Below are 16,868 nucleotides of genomic sequence, written 5' to 3' on the forward strand. Positions count from 1 at the left end.
GAATTTAGAGACTGTACATACATGTTTTAATGTCTTTTTTTTTCTGAGTATACATGAAGTGTGTCTGAAAGCGTTTAAAGTGCTCAGTCAGAGCCAATAAGCACAAAACTATTCTATTCATTCTGATCTTTTTGCCTATTATTTAGCCATACTTTTATTATAAACGTAGAGAAAGGGGGTTAAAGATGAAAATGTTCTCCTGGGTTCACTGGTGTGGCACAGCAGGGCTTGTGTTTGAAAGTTGTATTTTTTTAGGCTGTTGTTTTGGTGTAAATATAAATCTCCTAAATTTGTCTAGTCTATTTAGTGCACAAAGAATGTTCGTGCACTTTCGTGAAATATAAATTTTTAAAACCTTTTTTTTTTTTCTGTATACATTGGGTGGGTTTGGGTTGGCATTCTGGTATACTATTAATTAGGCCTATATGATGGAAAAACTCATAGATGCCCCAATAGTGGCAAATTACTGAAATAAGAAGTTGGACTGCTAAAAGTACTGAAATGAGAACTAGAAATTGATCTCTAAATTGATCTATAGCTGTTATTAATTTTAATTTGTAGTAGTAGTATTAAAGCTAATGTTTTGGGGAAAAAATAAGATAACAAGATATTATAAAACTTAATATAAAATTAAACTGAAATTTAAAAATAAAAGATAATTTTTGATGATCATAATAATAAAAGTAAGAAAGCAAAAGCTGATTAGAAAAAATTAGATCACAATGAATGATGAAAATTATACTAGCTATAAACAGGAAAACATATATATGATTATCTAAAATTCTACATAGGCCTACAAAAAAAAAGACAAATAATAAACACTAAAAAATCATTTACCAAATGCAAAATTTCTCACTAAATATTTCAATTAACAATTTATGACATTTAAACCAGTACATTATTTATACAACAGTTCTGTCTGGTTTTTGAATCTGATTGGCTGATAGCTGTGCAATATTCTGCAATATCAGAACTAGTACAGCCTTCTAAACCATCTGTATTACTCCGCAGAGTGGCAGCAGATCAATAAACTCACGACATTTTGACAAATATTGCAGTTGGACAACAATGCACACTTGAGGCTTTTGTTATCTTGCAAAAACTATGAAGTTTACTTGTTAGCATAGTGCCTATTTTAAGTATTTCGGAGATACAGCACCATCCACACGATGGCGACAGAGATCGCATAATAAGCTCTTAGAGGAGAAAAAAAAACTTGGCACAATTTTAAACTACAGCTGAACAAATCATAATAAAACTGGTAAGTGACATTATAAGTTTATCTCTTTTGTATGTTGTGTACTGTATTTATACCATAGTAATTGTAGTGTAGAGATTGGTATATAGAAGTATATTTTATATTTTGCGTATATATACTTTGTGTTGGCCACTCTTTATATAACCCTGAGATACTTTTTGGTTGGCCATCTGTTTGTTTCTAATGAATCTCTTGTTTTCGTTACTGCAGACTAGTTCAGTAAAAAGAAAGAAATAAGAAATGCTTGTACGTGTTTAACATTTTTCCTTATTTCAAACACAACAGTAATCTGGTAGTGTTTGTGTTGCTTTAGCTTTTTCGGGGGTTAATTATTGTGATATCCTGATTACAACAGGAAAATTTCTCTTTTACAATGTAGATTGTGTCAAAGCAGCTTAACATAAAAGAATATAGTAAATTAAAACCAAGTCAGTTCAGTTTTCAGAGTTAAAGTTCAATTTAGTTCAGTTCAGTGGGATTTCATGCCATTCGGCTTTATAATCTTATGTGAGCAAAATCACCTGTTTTATTATCACTTTAAATATTACGCTAAAGAATCATTCACAATTATAGCTCTAAAGTGACGTCGGTGAAGTAGCAACGGCTTCTGCTGTTCTGACATCAGCTGTAGATGTGAATCAATGCTGGATACAACAGAAAATATCTATAAGACTTGTCTTCTCATGGGAAATTATTAAGTTAGGCCTAATACTTAAGATTAAAAAGATATATAATGATTAATTTGATGTTATTATTAAAATTCTGTATTCATAAAATATATATATTTTTTAATTCCTCCAAGGCTAGTGGTGTAAAGAAGATTTTTTTAAATATATTTGAAGACATTAGGAGAGATAAAAATCCAAAAACCAAGATATTTATATTTATAATTAGATGATTTTGGTTTCATGTTTTGAGAACTTTCCTGCTAAAGTTTTTTTGCATCTTTTTTTTGTAAATTTTTGGTATTTTATTTATTTATATATGTTCTATTATTCACGAGGATAGAAAGATTGTGAATGTATGCAATTAGATTATTTCAGTTTTTTATGTAATTCTAAAAAGTATTTAGGCCTTTCTGTTACTGTTCAAGCATTGTTTAAAAAAAAGATGCAAATCAATGCTAGAAGAAAGTAGTTTCTCATACAAATGGGTTTTTAGACTCTGTGTTTGGGTTTCTTTTTTATATACATGATTATGTCGTTGAACTGTTGTATTAACGCAATATCACACTCGTAGCAGTGTGATAGGGCTGTATATCGGCACTGGTGGGAGGGGTGCGTTCTGAACTCTCTGAGAGAGAGTTTTTTTTTTTTTTTTACTCCAGGTTAAAACACTGCACAGAAATCCACGTTGCAATGCACCCAACATGACATATTTATTTCCTGTGGGATAGACTTATAAATAATAACAAAAACAATAACATTAATAGTATAACCAGAGAAGTTTACTAATATGCCATTTCAAACTCATCCAGTGTGCGTGGAATACTCAATTCCTTTCAAACTGTCACAAGTGTTTAAATCCGCTAGAGGGAGACAGAGCGTCTGGAATGTGTTGGAGCTCATGTTTATCAGTCCGCACACTCTCTTGGCTTGGCAGTGAGAGTGAGTCACACGGGCAGTGAAATCCTGTGTTTGTTTTAAATATATATAAATCCATTACTTTGTAAGTCTACGTTTACAAAATGACAGAGCCAAACTCTTAAACGAATAAAAGTACAAGAATTTGAAAAGAGTGCAAGTGGATTTGAACATCCAACAAATTATCTCTGTAACAAAACGTGTGCATTTAAAGCACGTGTCATATCCAGAATCTCATGTTTTACCTTTCTACCAAGATCAAGCAGCGTGCTTGAAAATGCAAGAGTCAAGTAGCCTAAGTGAAAACCGGGGGGAGGGAGGTGGTAGGTTGTGCGGTTTGTCGATCATAAGCGGGGGAAAAGTGAAGAAGGGAGGTGAGCATGCGTGAGGTAATTTTTGGCGTGAGAATACTGACAATTGCGTGAGAGTTGGCAGCCCAGGTTCACTGCGGTTTGCACTGAAACACTGCAGTTCTGCAGGAAGGTTTCAGCGGTGGCTCGGCTCTGTTCAGACTTTACCAACAGAGCCCAGATATGACGGAGCTGAGACAAATATTGCAGCAGACATAAGCAACCGGAACAAGAGCGCACATCTTGGGCCCTGTTTACAAAAGGCGTTATCGAGGTGGGTTTTGAGCATTTGATGACAAAAAGTATGACTGCAATTCTATGGCAAAAATAAAATAGACCAAATAGCTATAAGCATTAACAATTGTAGATGGTTTAAATCGCCTAAGTCTCTGTTGTCCACTTTTGACAATTTTTCAGATGAGGGTTGGTCAAAGTTCAGGTGTTTGCAGGCTTTTACAATTTACTATGGAACTATTTTCGCTAGTGAATAAAATAAATAAATAAGTACAAAAAAAATATTTTTGTTTGTTCTGAGTCTTGCATAATATGAAACCAATTCTGAGAGGAAAGAAGTTAGGGTTTTGAGTTTTTATATTGCAGTTTTTTTTGTTTTTTTTTTTTTTTTGCAAATGATGAACTGTCACACTGTAGGCTTGGAATTGGAATAACATTTCAAATTCTTTCTCACCTCAGAATTATACATTGTACCTCACAATTTCTTAAAAAATTTGAGTAAAAAACTATAATTTCCAATTTTTATTTCTCCTATTTTGCCCCTCACAATTACATGTGTCTTTCAATTTTGTCTAAATGATTAGCAAATGTGATACCGTATCTACAATTATGAGAACAAAAAGTAAGAATTTTAAGATTAAATGTCAGAATTAACTTTATGTAGTGGCAGAAACATTAAAAGTGTTATATATAAATATATATTGTTGTTTATAGTATTATATACCCTTTTTACATTTCTGGGTTTCTCAGTAGCGGAAGTCATCATAGTAGGGTAAACTTAGAGCACAATGAATGGGAGAGTACAACAATTTATATATTTATTTTTTGCTGAAATAATAAAAGAATGATGGTGTTATCAATACTTTCAGAAAAAGAAAAACAATAGTGTGAGACTGATAATGACAGCCAGAGAAGAGAATAACATCAAATTTACTCTCAGCCCCTAGATGATGTATGAGAAACACCGTGATAAGCGGTAATTTGTTTTTTGACTAATTTAGAAAGAGATGATATAAAACATTCATAAATGCATGTTCATACATTAAAAAAAATCCAATTATTAAAAACTTTCAAGGATTTAAGATTATGATGACCATTAAATGCGCCATAACAGTCTTGTGAAAAGGGTCCATTTTTTGTCTATTATTATTACAGTATATTGTGAAAGAATAGCTAACATATAGCTGACAATGTTGGACTAAAAAAAAGGATTTTAGACATTTATTTTTAATTATTATGTCCACATCACTTAAATGATATTCAGTTTTTTTTTTTTATTAAGTTAGTGCAAGAACTCGTAATTTAACATTTAATTTTTCCATAACACAAACCCTACCTCAAAAGCAGTCAGATTGAAAGAGTCTATTAATTGAAAGTAATCGAAAGTGGACAGGCATTTAACTCCATTTACACCTCTTACACATCTTAATACTGTGAAAACAGGGCCTAAGAGCTGGTTCAAGTGTTTCTCATCTGGCTGCCAAAATAATAAAGGATGTATACAGCATATTTTCTATATAGTCATGTAATAATGCAAAGTTGGGATAAAAAGAAAACACTAATATTAGCAGTTCATGGAAATACTATTTCATTTTGTCTTTGTTGTAGACTTTGATTCAATGGAAGTTCCTTCTGTTAAATTCTTAAGTATTGTAAGCTTTAAGCCATAATGTAGAGCAAAACCAGTTGAGAACCACCACACTGTAAAAGTTGATAAGCAATTGATTTGATTATATGCAAAACAGTTATGAAAAAACACATATACAAAGTAGCAAAAATTAAGCAGATTATCATGATAGCTAAATAATAAAAAAATAAGCTCTAATAAAAGCTCAAGTTGCCCATTTGCATGCACAACAGTCCATTTCTGAGAGCCTAGGCACTCTTTAGTTTTTTTTTTTCCTTTCTTTTTTTTTTTTTACAGTATTGCTGATCTACGTAATCTCCTTGTTAATGTGATCCACAAATACACTATTTGTAAATGACAAAAGGCAACAAGCAGTAAGAAGCATAACATGTAAAAAAAAATCCTGCCATAAATGAATCAAAGTGGACATTTGAACACTCAACGACATTTAGGAGACTCAACGTTATCCACAAACTGTACAGTGCATCTGACAGACAGAGCGGCACCAAACCCTCCAAATCACAGCAGATTTTGATACAAATTTATGGATGCAAAGCAAATTAAATTAAATGAAAACCAGCTAGGATTTCACACCGCCCTGTCGAAAGCATCCCAAGTTGTTGAGATTGCCAAAGCCCCTGATTTCTAAAAGATAGTCAAGTGATTTGGAAGACTGCTTATATGTGCACATAGTATAGATATAGCCATTCAAAGATTCAGCTGTTCTTAATATCAGTACTGCAGCTATTCGACAACATATTCAAATATACCGCAATTAAACTCTACATCATTCTCTACATATACATTGAGCATTCAAAACACTGTTACGTACATCTTTTATGAATAAAGTGCCCAGAAACAACCCCTCTGATCTCTGCCATAACTACAACCACTGCGTACATTCATCTTTGGGTTATGGCGGAAGACTAGTGAGGGTTTCATTGCATTTTTGCAGCGTATTCGCAAAGTGACATTCATCGCATGTTATGATTTTGTCAGTACAATTAAATCAGTATTGAATACAAACAAGTGCTGTGCATTTATGGGGTTTTGGAGAGAAAAGGAAAGAGGAGGACAAAAAAACAAGATGGAAGCCACGGTAAATCATCCACTGTTCCACTAGCAGATCTGTTTTGGCACTTGAATCTTAAAGATATAGTTCAACAATTAAGCCAAATTAAAATTACCCTATTATTTACTCACTCTCAAGCCATCCTCTGTGTATATGAACATGGTCAGAGTAGTGGCTTTTCCATGCTTTATAATGGCATTTGATAGTGGCTTTTATTTTGAAGTGCAAAAATCTTCTATAAAACAAACCCATTTGTAACCTGGGTTTTTTTTTGAAGCAGATTGACACGTTTGTAATAAAATTATTAAAATGTTAAGTTATAAACTCCAATCACTGACTTCTGGCAGAAGAGCAAGGACAACATTTGAAACCACTCTGTGTTTGTCTGACAGAAAAAAAAGTCATATAGGATGGCGTGAGGGTGAGTAAACTCTGGGCTAGTTTTTATTTTTGGGGTGAACTACTTCTTTAGAGAACTGTTAAACATTTGAAAAGTTGGCTAGTTTTGATCAGCAGAATTTGCTATATGTCTCCAGAACGTCTAACATTTTTTGTGTTTTCTTAAACTAGCATTGAGCTAATCCAATTTATGCAAGGTTCTTGCTAATGCTACTCACGTGTTAACTGTATAGAGCCTATGAGGCGTGTTAGGTATTATAATTCATTATATTGTGTGACAAAAGTCTTGTGATATGAAAACAATAGTCTTAGCATAGAATCTGTGAGGACTGATGTAGTTTAGCAGACAGAAGTTGCTAGCTCGCTAGTACAAAAGCCGAAATGGCCTTCAAATAGCAGTTAGCAGTAATGGTGGCAATGTGGAGTGTTTATGATAGCATAAGCTGAACTATGATGGCTCATCATGCCGCTATATCGGATGCGTACATAGCATGGGTGACATTGTATGTCAAGAGCAATCATGTTTAGATCACATGAGGAAAGACAGGAGAACACGATTCAGAGAAATGGATACATAGTACACTAGATGTACTGTATAAAATCGTTCACATGCATTTGGAAAGTTATTGGTTATTTTTGTTGAAAGCAGCATCAGAAAAAAAAATCATTCATTTTCTACAGGGAGTTGGTTTTCTGGGGATTGTCGTTATATATATTTATATTTTTTTTTGTCTTTTTTGCCTTTTTTAATGTGAGCATTAATTAATTTATATAGCATTTGAAGGCTCCCGGGAACCATGTGGAGCTTGAAGCGTTTACAGGCACCTGTGTTTTATCTAAAGCAGGAAAATTAAATAAATAGAATAAACCGTGCTCAGCTGGATCCTGGAAATACACCCTTTATCTACATCTCTGTGAAAAAAAAAGTTCTTTCAGATCCTTTACAAAATACCCATATGCATGAAAAATACTCTACGCAACCTCTATTTTTTGTTGCATTCTCAGCATTTCCACAGGGGGGTGTTGTTGCGTAGAGTGTGTTTCTGGCCTTCGGGTGTGCTTACATCCTGCTCTTTATGACCTTAAAATCACTTGTAAAATTAGTGGGACTGGTTAATAGACTCAGTTAGCTGCTTGAATCAGTGGTAAACATTTTCCAATTTTTAGAGGCACCCATGGTTTTATGTGTAAATTCTTTATTTTCGTAAAGTCTGTTTTGTTACTGACTTCCACCAAGGGTCATTTGGAATGCAGTGTGAAGATGTGTTAAAGTTGCACTGGAGAAGTTTATCGCAAACCTTTTGTTTTGTGGGACTTGTGCTGTCTAGCATTGAAAGGATATGGCAGTTTGTGAAGAAGGCAGTGTGTGTGTGCTGTGTCTTGCTGACAAGAGAGAGCAGAATGCAAGCACACCGAACCATTAAGATTATAATTTTTCTTCCATTTTTTCCAGTTTAGTGAAGGGAGTGCGATCCAGCCAGCAGCATGTTATATTTTTCAAGCACAATCTAAAATATAGTTCATATATTTATGTTCACACATTTATATGTAGCATTTGTTTTCTTTTTGAGATAAAGAGAATAAAACTGTCCGTTTTTATGACTTTCCTTCAATCTGTTATAAATGTGAATGCATGTATACATATGCTCATATATGTACACATACATGCTCCTCTCATGCCTTTGGTGTTGGTTTGCTGTCTGCTTTGGATCCTGGGAGGCCATTTTCTGTGTTGTCGTTCCCTGAAGAGCTCACAAGGCACTCTTTACTATAGGAAAGATGGGGAAACAGTACAATCAATGACAATTAAAAGTCAAAGAACAGTAAACAGTCAAGGAACAGTATTCTAACATGTGCTAAGTTTAAAAAAAATTGCTTGGTTTTGAAAGATGTACAACCTTCAAAAAAACGTTCAATTTAATGACTCTACAAATGTAATGTGATTCTCAATCAAGTTTTTAGACATGAATATTTAAATGTACATGTCTTTATCATAAATTGATTTATTACTCAGTGGTGGTCAATAAGCTTGGCTCCCCCTCTGGCCCCCTAAATCAGAATGTGTATTTTTGTGTCACAACTAAAATGTTACGGAGAAAAGAGTTCAGCCATCGGTGGCAGATTGTGCAGATATGACTGAGGCCTCACTTGCGCACTCTTGCGCAAAGTATCATTCTGGCTGAAAAAAATGATATTTACTCGGGTGAGGATCTTTATTTTATTTTTTTCAGTTTCATTCAGTTTCTAATGACACTATCACATCTTTTTCAAGAAAACAGCTGCTTTAGAACTTCAAATTTTCAACAACCTTACAGTTTTATATGTCCTAACAATAAAAAAAAAAAAAAAAAAAAAGATATAAACTCAGGTGAGGATCGTAAACGGTTCTGAGCATGGTAACCCAACGTGCTAACCACTGGACCACAATGGCAGTGCAATGCTGACGTGGCCGGAATGATACTTATTATTACCCTGCAGGATACATTCTGCTCATGGGGCTGCAAGACAATAAATAAGAAGAGCGGAGCAGTGGCAAAATAATGGATAAGAAGAGTGAGGATATGGTCAAATAAATAAATAAATTTTTAAAAAGTGCGACTGCTGCTTTCTCCGTTCGCCATGCTGGAGAGGAACAGTCTGCGCAAAAGAAGCGCAGAGTTGGTTTTATTGAATACAGCTCTCATCTGATTGGCTGAAAGGTACGAGTAGGAAAGTCGAGCAGGAAAGTCTCAATAATACACACACACGTATCCAGGGGGAGTCGTACGTGAAAGAGGATTTGCACATTCTCATTCAGGATGAACTCGCAAGTTTTAAACATTCAAAACTTTTTGTACACTCTCATACATTTGCAAATGGTGTTTTGCATTTGTGAAACGTATTTTATGAAAATGTATTTTTATTTTGAGCACGTGAAATTTTTCTGTGAATATAAATGAATATTTTACGCACGTGAATTTGCTTTTATGCACGTGAATTTGGCTACGCATGTGTACATCGTGTCTTTTGCGTGAATTTCTTTTGAGACTTATCTGATTCCATAGTGATGTACTTGAGTTTTTTCTTGTGGGAAAGTTGTTGCAGTGCCATTTCTCTAGCGAAAATGACAAATGTGTCCTCCTCATTTATCCTATCATACATACACACAACACAGAGATATTTTGGGGGAGCACACCAACGAAGAGACTTACACATATATTTAATTATTCAAGTTCTGTGTCTGAACACTGTACGACCTCTAAGAAAATCAGAGAAGCACTGTTTTTATAATTTGCATCTTTGATAATTTGTATTTATCTATGCTTGTCATTTGATTAGTATGTGTTCATTCATTCATTCATTTATTTTATTTTCGGCTTAGTTCCTTTATTAATCTGGGGTCGTCACAGCGGAATGAACCGCCAACTTATCCAGCATGTTTTTATGCAGCAGATGCCCTTCCAGCCGCAACCCATCTCTGGGAAACATCCACACACATTCATTCACACACATACACTACGGACAATTTTAGCCTACCCAATTCACCTGTACCGCATGTCTTTGGACAGGAGCACCTGGAGTAAACCCACGCGAACGCAGAAAGAACATACATTCTCAGCACAGAGGCTCGAACCAGCGACCTTCTTGCTGTGAGGCAAAATCACTACCTACTGCGCCACTGCGTCGCCCATGTTATGTTGAATAATTCGAATAAACCTAAAATTATGAATTCTTTCCCCCCCAAAAAAGCTTTTAAATTAATTTTTTGAAATTGTATTTATTGCAAAGTTTGTTGCAGAAAAACTAAATATCGTCCTACTAATTTTTTCCCTTGGGGTTGCCCCATGTGACATTTTAAATAACATTGCCTCCTGACATAAACAAGGGTACATTTCTCTGATACTAAACTAAAACTACTAAAATCCAGCCATTTTCAATAGGAACCTACAAAATCATGCAGATTGGTTTGAAAGTGAATGTGTGAGCTGTGCTTCAAAGGAAAAGACTCAACAAATGGTGAAAATATACGCTTACAAAGCGCTCTAGTACTTTCGAAAATCTTAATCGCAATATCAATGCCTAAAATCCAATTGTCAGAAAGTGATTAATTTTTATAAATTGTACACCATGGTTTTATAAAAAAAACACTTAAATGTGTCATTTGACAAAAAAAAAAAAAAAAAAGGTCATAAACTAATATTTTTTTAATTCAAATGAGTAGCGGCTTGACCTGGAAACACTGTTCCATGTGTCACTGATACGTCGCGACTTAACAAGTGGATAACTTAAGTTTTGATGAAAAAGGCAAAGGATATATGGAATTGTTGTGCTCAGAGGAACGAGTCCTGTTAGCCAAAAAGCCCTGTTATTGACATTTACTCAAAATGACAGAATGATATTTATTGACATTTGCTCTGGTCTCACATGGGTTTTTAACAGGCACAATGTCAAAGTCACCAAACATGCACCCTAGTGAGTCGCTTCTGTTAGTTTGCAGCACACATGCCACTCTCAACTGAGGGTGACTCTGCTGACCAGAACTGAGGATGACTCTGCATATTTTTGGATTCAGATCTATCTGTCTGCATGTCTATATGTATTTCTCCAGTTTTGTTTGTCATCTTTCTGTTTTTAATTTGTCTGTCTGTTTCTCATGTCTTTTGTATGTCATCAATTTGTCCTTCTTTTGTCCTTTTCTTTTCTTTATGTAGTCTGTCTGTAATCCAACTGTCTATCTGTTGTCTGTTTGTTTTTGTCATCTATCAGTTGTCTGTTTTTGTCATCTATCAGTTGTCTGTTTTCTACCCGTAGTCTGTCTTCCATCCATGCGTCTGTCTGTCACCTGTCTGTCTAATGTCGGTAGTCTGTTTTCCATCTGTCTGTCAGTCTGTCTGACTGACTTTGTCCTCCATGTGCTCCCCATATGAAAAGACATACGGAAAAGATAAACTTGTCCTGATTGAGGCTAACCCAGTTTATTAACTTAATGTGACTACACAACCTTTTCCCCCGGATATGTCCTTTGTTTGGGACTTCTAAATTTCCTAAAAATATCTTGGAAAATTGTATGCATAATTCTCTGCCTCTTACCACCAGAGGCTTTTGTGGCTCTGTATGTCTGTCTGTCCTTTCCCTGTCTGTCTTTCTGTCTGTCTGTCACATGCATACACACACTTACTCACTTTATTAGGTACACCTTACAAATACAGAGTTGGACCCCCTTCTACCTTAATCCTTTGTGGCATAGATTCAACAATGTACTTGACATATTCCTCTGAGATTTTAGTCCATATTGAAATGATAACATCACACAGTTGCTGCAGATTTGTCGACTGCACATCTATGATGCAAGTCTCCCGTTCCACCACATCGCAAAGGTGCTGTATTTAATTGAGATCTGATTGATTCTCACTTGATAATGATTCACGCTTTATGGCATGGTTATCCTGCTGGAAGTATCCATTAGAAGATTGGTACACTGTGGTCACACAGGGATGGACATGGTTAGCAACAATACTCAGGTAGGCTGTAGTGCAGCTGAAGATCTTTGCCAGAACCTGAGGGGACCCGCTAAACCGCAATGTTCAGCACGCTGACAGGGATGATGATGAGGTCACTTACTACGTTGAAACCGCTATAATGGAAAATGAAATGGGTTTTCTTGGCTGGTGGAAGATGAACAAACAATCCTACCCAAAACTTGCTAAATTAGCCAGACCAGTACTATGCATTCCGGCATGTAGTAGCAGCTCTGAAAGGGTGTTCAGTGCTGCTGGATGCACCATCAGTGTGCGCAGGACTGCGCTAAAGCCATTAAAAAATGGATTCAATAATGTTCCTCCACAAAAACATGTAGTCTAATCTTGGTGATTAAAGGATTTATTTTAATGTAATTTGTTAAGAAAGATTTATATTTATTGGTGTGTCGACCAATTTAAAGGCTAAGTTTATGTCCCTAGGCCTGTTTAGAGTGCTGAGATGTTACGATTTTAAAGATGACTTATTTCACTTCTTTGTTCCAACTTCCAAGTGGCCTGTAGCCTACAATTGTTATGAATAAATTATGTTAAAACAGATATAAATGACTCATTCATGAAAAAAAGCAAAAGAGCTGTGTGCATGTGCACATTTGAATAATGTTGGGCTCTAAACGGGTTTGGGCTTTGTCAATTAAAATGTACTTGTTGGGTTCGGGCCGAATTCTGCCGGGCCTAACTTTTATGGCTTGATTATAGCTCTAGGCTGTAGCAATTACAAGATGCTCAGTTGGTACTAATAGGCCCAAAGTGTGCCAAGAATATATTCCCTGTTACACCACCAGCCTGAACTCTTGATATGAAGCAGGATGGATCCATCGGGACTCATAAGCCCAGGCAACGTTTTTCCGATCTTCTATTGTCCAAATTAGGTGAGGATGTGCAGTTTTAGCCTCAGTTTTCTTTCTTAGCTGACTAGAGTCGCACCCGATGTGGTCTTCTGCTGCAGCCCAACAGGGGTTGTGCATTCTCCTCTGACCTCTGGCATCAATAAGGCATTTGCGCCCACAGAACCACCGCTCACTGGATATTTTCTCTTTTTAGACGATTCTTTGTAAAGCCTAGATCAGCAGTTTCTGAAATAGACAGGCGGTCTGGCACCAGCAACCATGCCATGTTTAAAGTCACTTAAATAACCTTTCTTTTGGTGCTCGGTTTGAACTGCAGCAGATTGTCTTGGCCATGTCTACATGCCTAAATGCATTGAGTTGCTGCTATGTGCCAAGGGCAGGTTATTTTTTTGTAATTTTATCTTAATTAAATAAATAAAGCCATAAATGACTATAGCATTTTGCTAAAACTGACTTACTTCTTCTCCTGGACCCTGTTTAGAACAGCAATGACTACAGCTTTCACCACCATGATGAGGATGATGAGACCGATGACCCCACCGAGCACAGACACAATGATGAGGGTCAGTGTGTTGTCCACCACTCTCACTGCAAAGACAGACAATGGTATAACACCAAACACAAGAGCAAAACACTGTTGTTTAAAACACTGAAAAAGGGAGAATGAAGACTCACACTCATCTACCACATAAAGAGTGAAAACCGCACTATGGTTGCGGTCCTTCTCTTTGGGGTTGCGAGCGAAGCAGATATATTCTCCCTGGTCCTCGAACGTGACATTATGCAGTAGGATGGAGATGTTACTTTTCTTGCTGGTGCCTACAAACTCCACCCGCTCATGGTAGATTTTCACATTAGGCTCTATTCCTTCTCCTGGGATGACGGCTTCACACAGCTGAGGAGAAAGATCATAGACAGTGTCTTTACAGAGTTTTGCAGAAAGAAAGTTTAGTTAACCTTTGTTGTTGTTCTTCGTTTAGAGTTAAAACACTTTTAGTTAAAGGTAAAAGGTCATTTAATGGCTTCCAGTGTTTTTCACAATGGACAAGTGTATAACCTATTTTTTTACTTTGACCAGAAAACACACTTTGTGTGTGTGTGTGGGTGTGTGTGGGTGTGGGTGTGTGTAAATTTGCCATTATTTGGTGTTCAGTTATTTTGATAATTATTCTATAGATCATAAGACTGTTAGTAACGATCATTTTAAAAAGCATGGGTTTGTTGACCATGTCTCAAAGAAAAGAAAAGTATTTTGAGCATCCAAATGTATTATGGATCACTGAGGGTTTCAAAAAAATTGCATACACTTTCCAGTAAAAGCATCTGTAGAGCACACTTGGATTCGATAAACAAATAAACTGATAAAACAAATAAACTCACCTGTTTACACCACAGACGATATCTTTAAAGATAACACATGATTCAAAACATCTTGAATGTAAACTAACAACAGAGTTTAGACAGCTGTAACAATAAACATGTAGAGAAACTATCATTGCAAACACTTTCAGAATGTTTTTATTGTATTGTTCATTATAACTAATAAACAATAAAACACTAATAGCCTTCAGGGAACAAGGGTTACGAGGCTTTCCCTTTCAAGTCGGGAACTCCAACATTGTTGAAAACATTATGGGTTTATGAATAGAAAGCAACACAGTAGCCGAAAGTGAATGGTGAAGAGCTTGCCAAGCAAATATCGTTAGCGCACAATGTCATCAAAGGCGAAACCTTCCAATGTTCCCCCTATATATCACTAGAATCTGGGAATGCTAGAATTATAGAGGTGAGTTGTAAATGCTTAGAATCTAGTAGAATGCTAGGATTTTTTTGTATACTACAGTACGTTGGGAAAGCATTAAGACCCAAATTGGCAGTGGGAGGCCACTATCAACCCAAATGTGGAGACACTGTGACAAAAAGCAATATGGGCTAGCCCTAACCTAGGAGTAACACTACATAAAAGCAAGATTACTAGCTGGTAGGGAAGACATGGGTCCATCCTAAAAGGGTGGACTTAACCATAGTTGACTGAATGTATGGCATCATAGAGCGTGGAAGGCACCAATCTCCAAAATGCTGGTTGACCAAGAGAGGTGCTGCATGCTGTTGCATAAGAGGAGGCAACACTACTAGTTGAGTGTGCTCTTTCCCAGGGGAAATGGCTCATCTTGGCATGGGTATGCAAGGTCAATGGCATCCACTAACCAGTGAGCCAACATCTGTTTAGATATGGCACTTCCCTTTTGCCAACCACCGTAAAAGACAAAGAGCTGCTCAGAGGATCTGATGGTACATAAAGGTGCTGAGTGTGTACCTGACACTGCAAGGAAAGGGCTGGGTATGCCTATTTCGCATGCAGTGCTTGCAGTTTCAATACCTGGTCTACACTACCTTTCACTACATTTAAAGGAAGTGGTAGGAATCTTGGGTGCAGTACAGTACAGTACACTTGGGTACAGTAGCTCAGCCTGTGGCTCAGGATAATATAAGAGTAACCTGGCCTGAATTCTAGGCCCAGTTTGTTAAAAAAAAATTCTCCAGGTTCCCGACCCTTTTTATAGAAGCCATGCAGAGCAGAGCTGTCTTAATCAACATAATTCCTAAAGCAACTGAATCATGTGGTTCAAATGGATCTCCCTGCATTCCACAGAGGACTACAGAGAGATCACAAAAGGCCATGAGAAGTGGGTGAAATGGATTTAGCCATCTCACACCGGATAAATCGGATGATCTGATTATGCCTTCCCAATGTGCCACCATGTACTGGGTGGTACCATCGTAGGCAGCAGGTCACATTCTGTGCTCCCACTATGGACCACACATGGATGTTCCGGAGGTCTGGACATGGGTGCCATATGGTGCTCTGTCCCTGAGAAAGGAGGTCCTTCCTCAGGGGAATTTGCCAGGTAGGGGTTGTTGCAAGGAGATCTGAAAACCAGGTTCGATTAGGCAGCAGAGATGCAACAAGCAAGACCTGCTCCTTGTCCTCTAACCTTGCATAGGGTCTGTGTGAGCAGGCTCACTGGGGTAACGCATATTTGCGCAGGATCCAGGGCCACCTGTGAACCAGTGCATTCATGCTTAGGGGGCCTTGGTCAGGGAATTTAATCGTTGACAATAGGAGGTCTTGGGAGAAGCAAACAGGTCGACATGGGCTTCTCCGTAGTGCTCCCAAATCAGCTGGACTACAGTGGGGTGGAGTCTTCATTCTCTTGGGAGTGTGAGCTGCCAAAAAAGTGTGTCGGCTGCGCACCATGCAAGCACCATATATAAAAACTGTTCCTCTGTGAGGCATGCTGTCATGGAGATCGAGTCCAGCTCTATGCCGAGATAAAAGATGCTGTGCATAGTTGAGAGCTTGCTCTTTTCTCGTTTGACCTAAACCCAACCGGTTGAGGTGCCAAAGCACCTTGTCCCTGTGCACAATCTATTGATCCCGAGACTCAGCTAAAGTAAGCCAGTCATCAAGATAATTGAGAATGTAAATACCCAAAAGCCTGAGACAGAGACAGCCCAAAGGGGAGGACTTTGTACTGTCATGCCCAGCCCTAGAACACAATCAAATAAATGGTCTGTAAAAAGGGAGAATAGAGACATGGAAATATGCATCTTCCAGGTCTATGACTGCAAACCAATCTTGTGGATAAAGAATGCGACCAAAGAAGCATTTCTGCATAAGCATTCTGAATGGCATCTTGAGCAGATTACTGTTCAGAATGCACAGATCTCGGATGGGTGGTAGTCCTCTTCTCTTTTTGGGTACAATGAAGTACAGGCTGGAGTTTGCATGTTCTCCCTGCATTCGCGTAGGTTTCCTCCGTGTGCTACGGTTTACCCCACAGTCCAAAGACATGCGGTACAGGTGAAATGGGTAGGCTAAATTGTCCTTAGTGTATGAGTGTGTGTGTGTGAATGTTTGTGTGGATGTTTCCCAAAGATGGGTTGCAGTTGGAAGGGCATCCGATGTATAAAAAC

At 37.2% G+C, this 16,868-nt stretch overlaps 1 protein-coding gene across 1 annotated transcript in view; it reads right to left on the reverse strand.

Annotated features, from left to right (window-relative positions):
- Positions 1-7,330: 7,330 nt before the first annotated feature.
- The window catches only part of scn4ba (sodium channel, voltage-gated, type IV, beta a), a 34,112-nt gene continuing 24,574 nt past the window's right edge, over positions 7,331-16,868 (reverse strand). Inside the window, 3 exon segments of the mRNA NM_001077570.1 lie at positions 7,331-8,291; positions 13,349-13,478; positions 13,566-13,785. Of these exon segments, the coding sequence (NP_001071038.1) occupies positions 8,198-8,291; positions 13,349-13,478; positions 13,566-13,785 (444 nt within the window). The 3' untranslated portion in view covers positions 7,331-8,197.

This window comes from Danio rerio, chromosome 15 (assembly GCF_049306965.1).
Source record: "Danio rerio strain Tuebingen ecotype United States chromosome 15, GRCz12tu, whole genome shotgun sequence".
Lineage (NCBI taxonomy): Eukaryota > Metazoa > Chordata > Actinopteri > Cypriniformes > Danionidae > Danio > Danio rerio.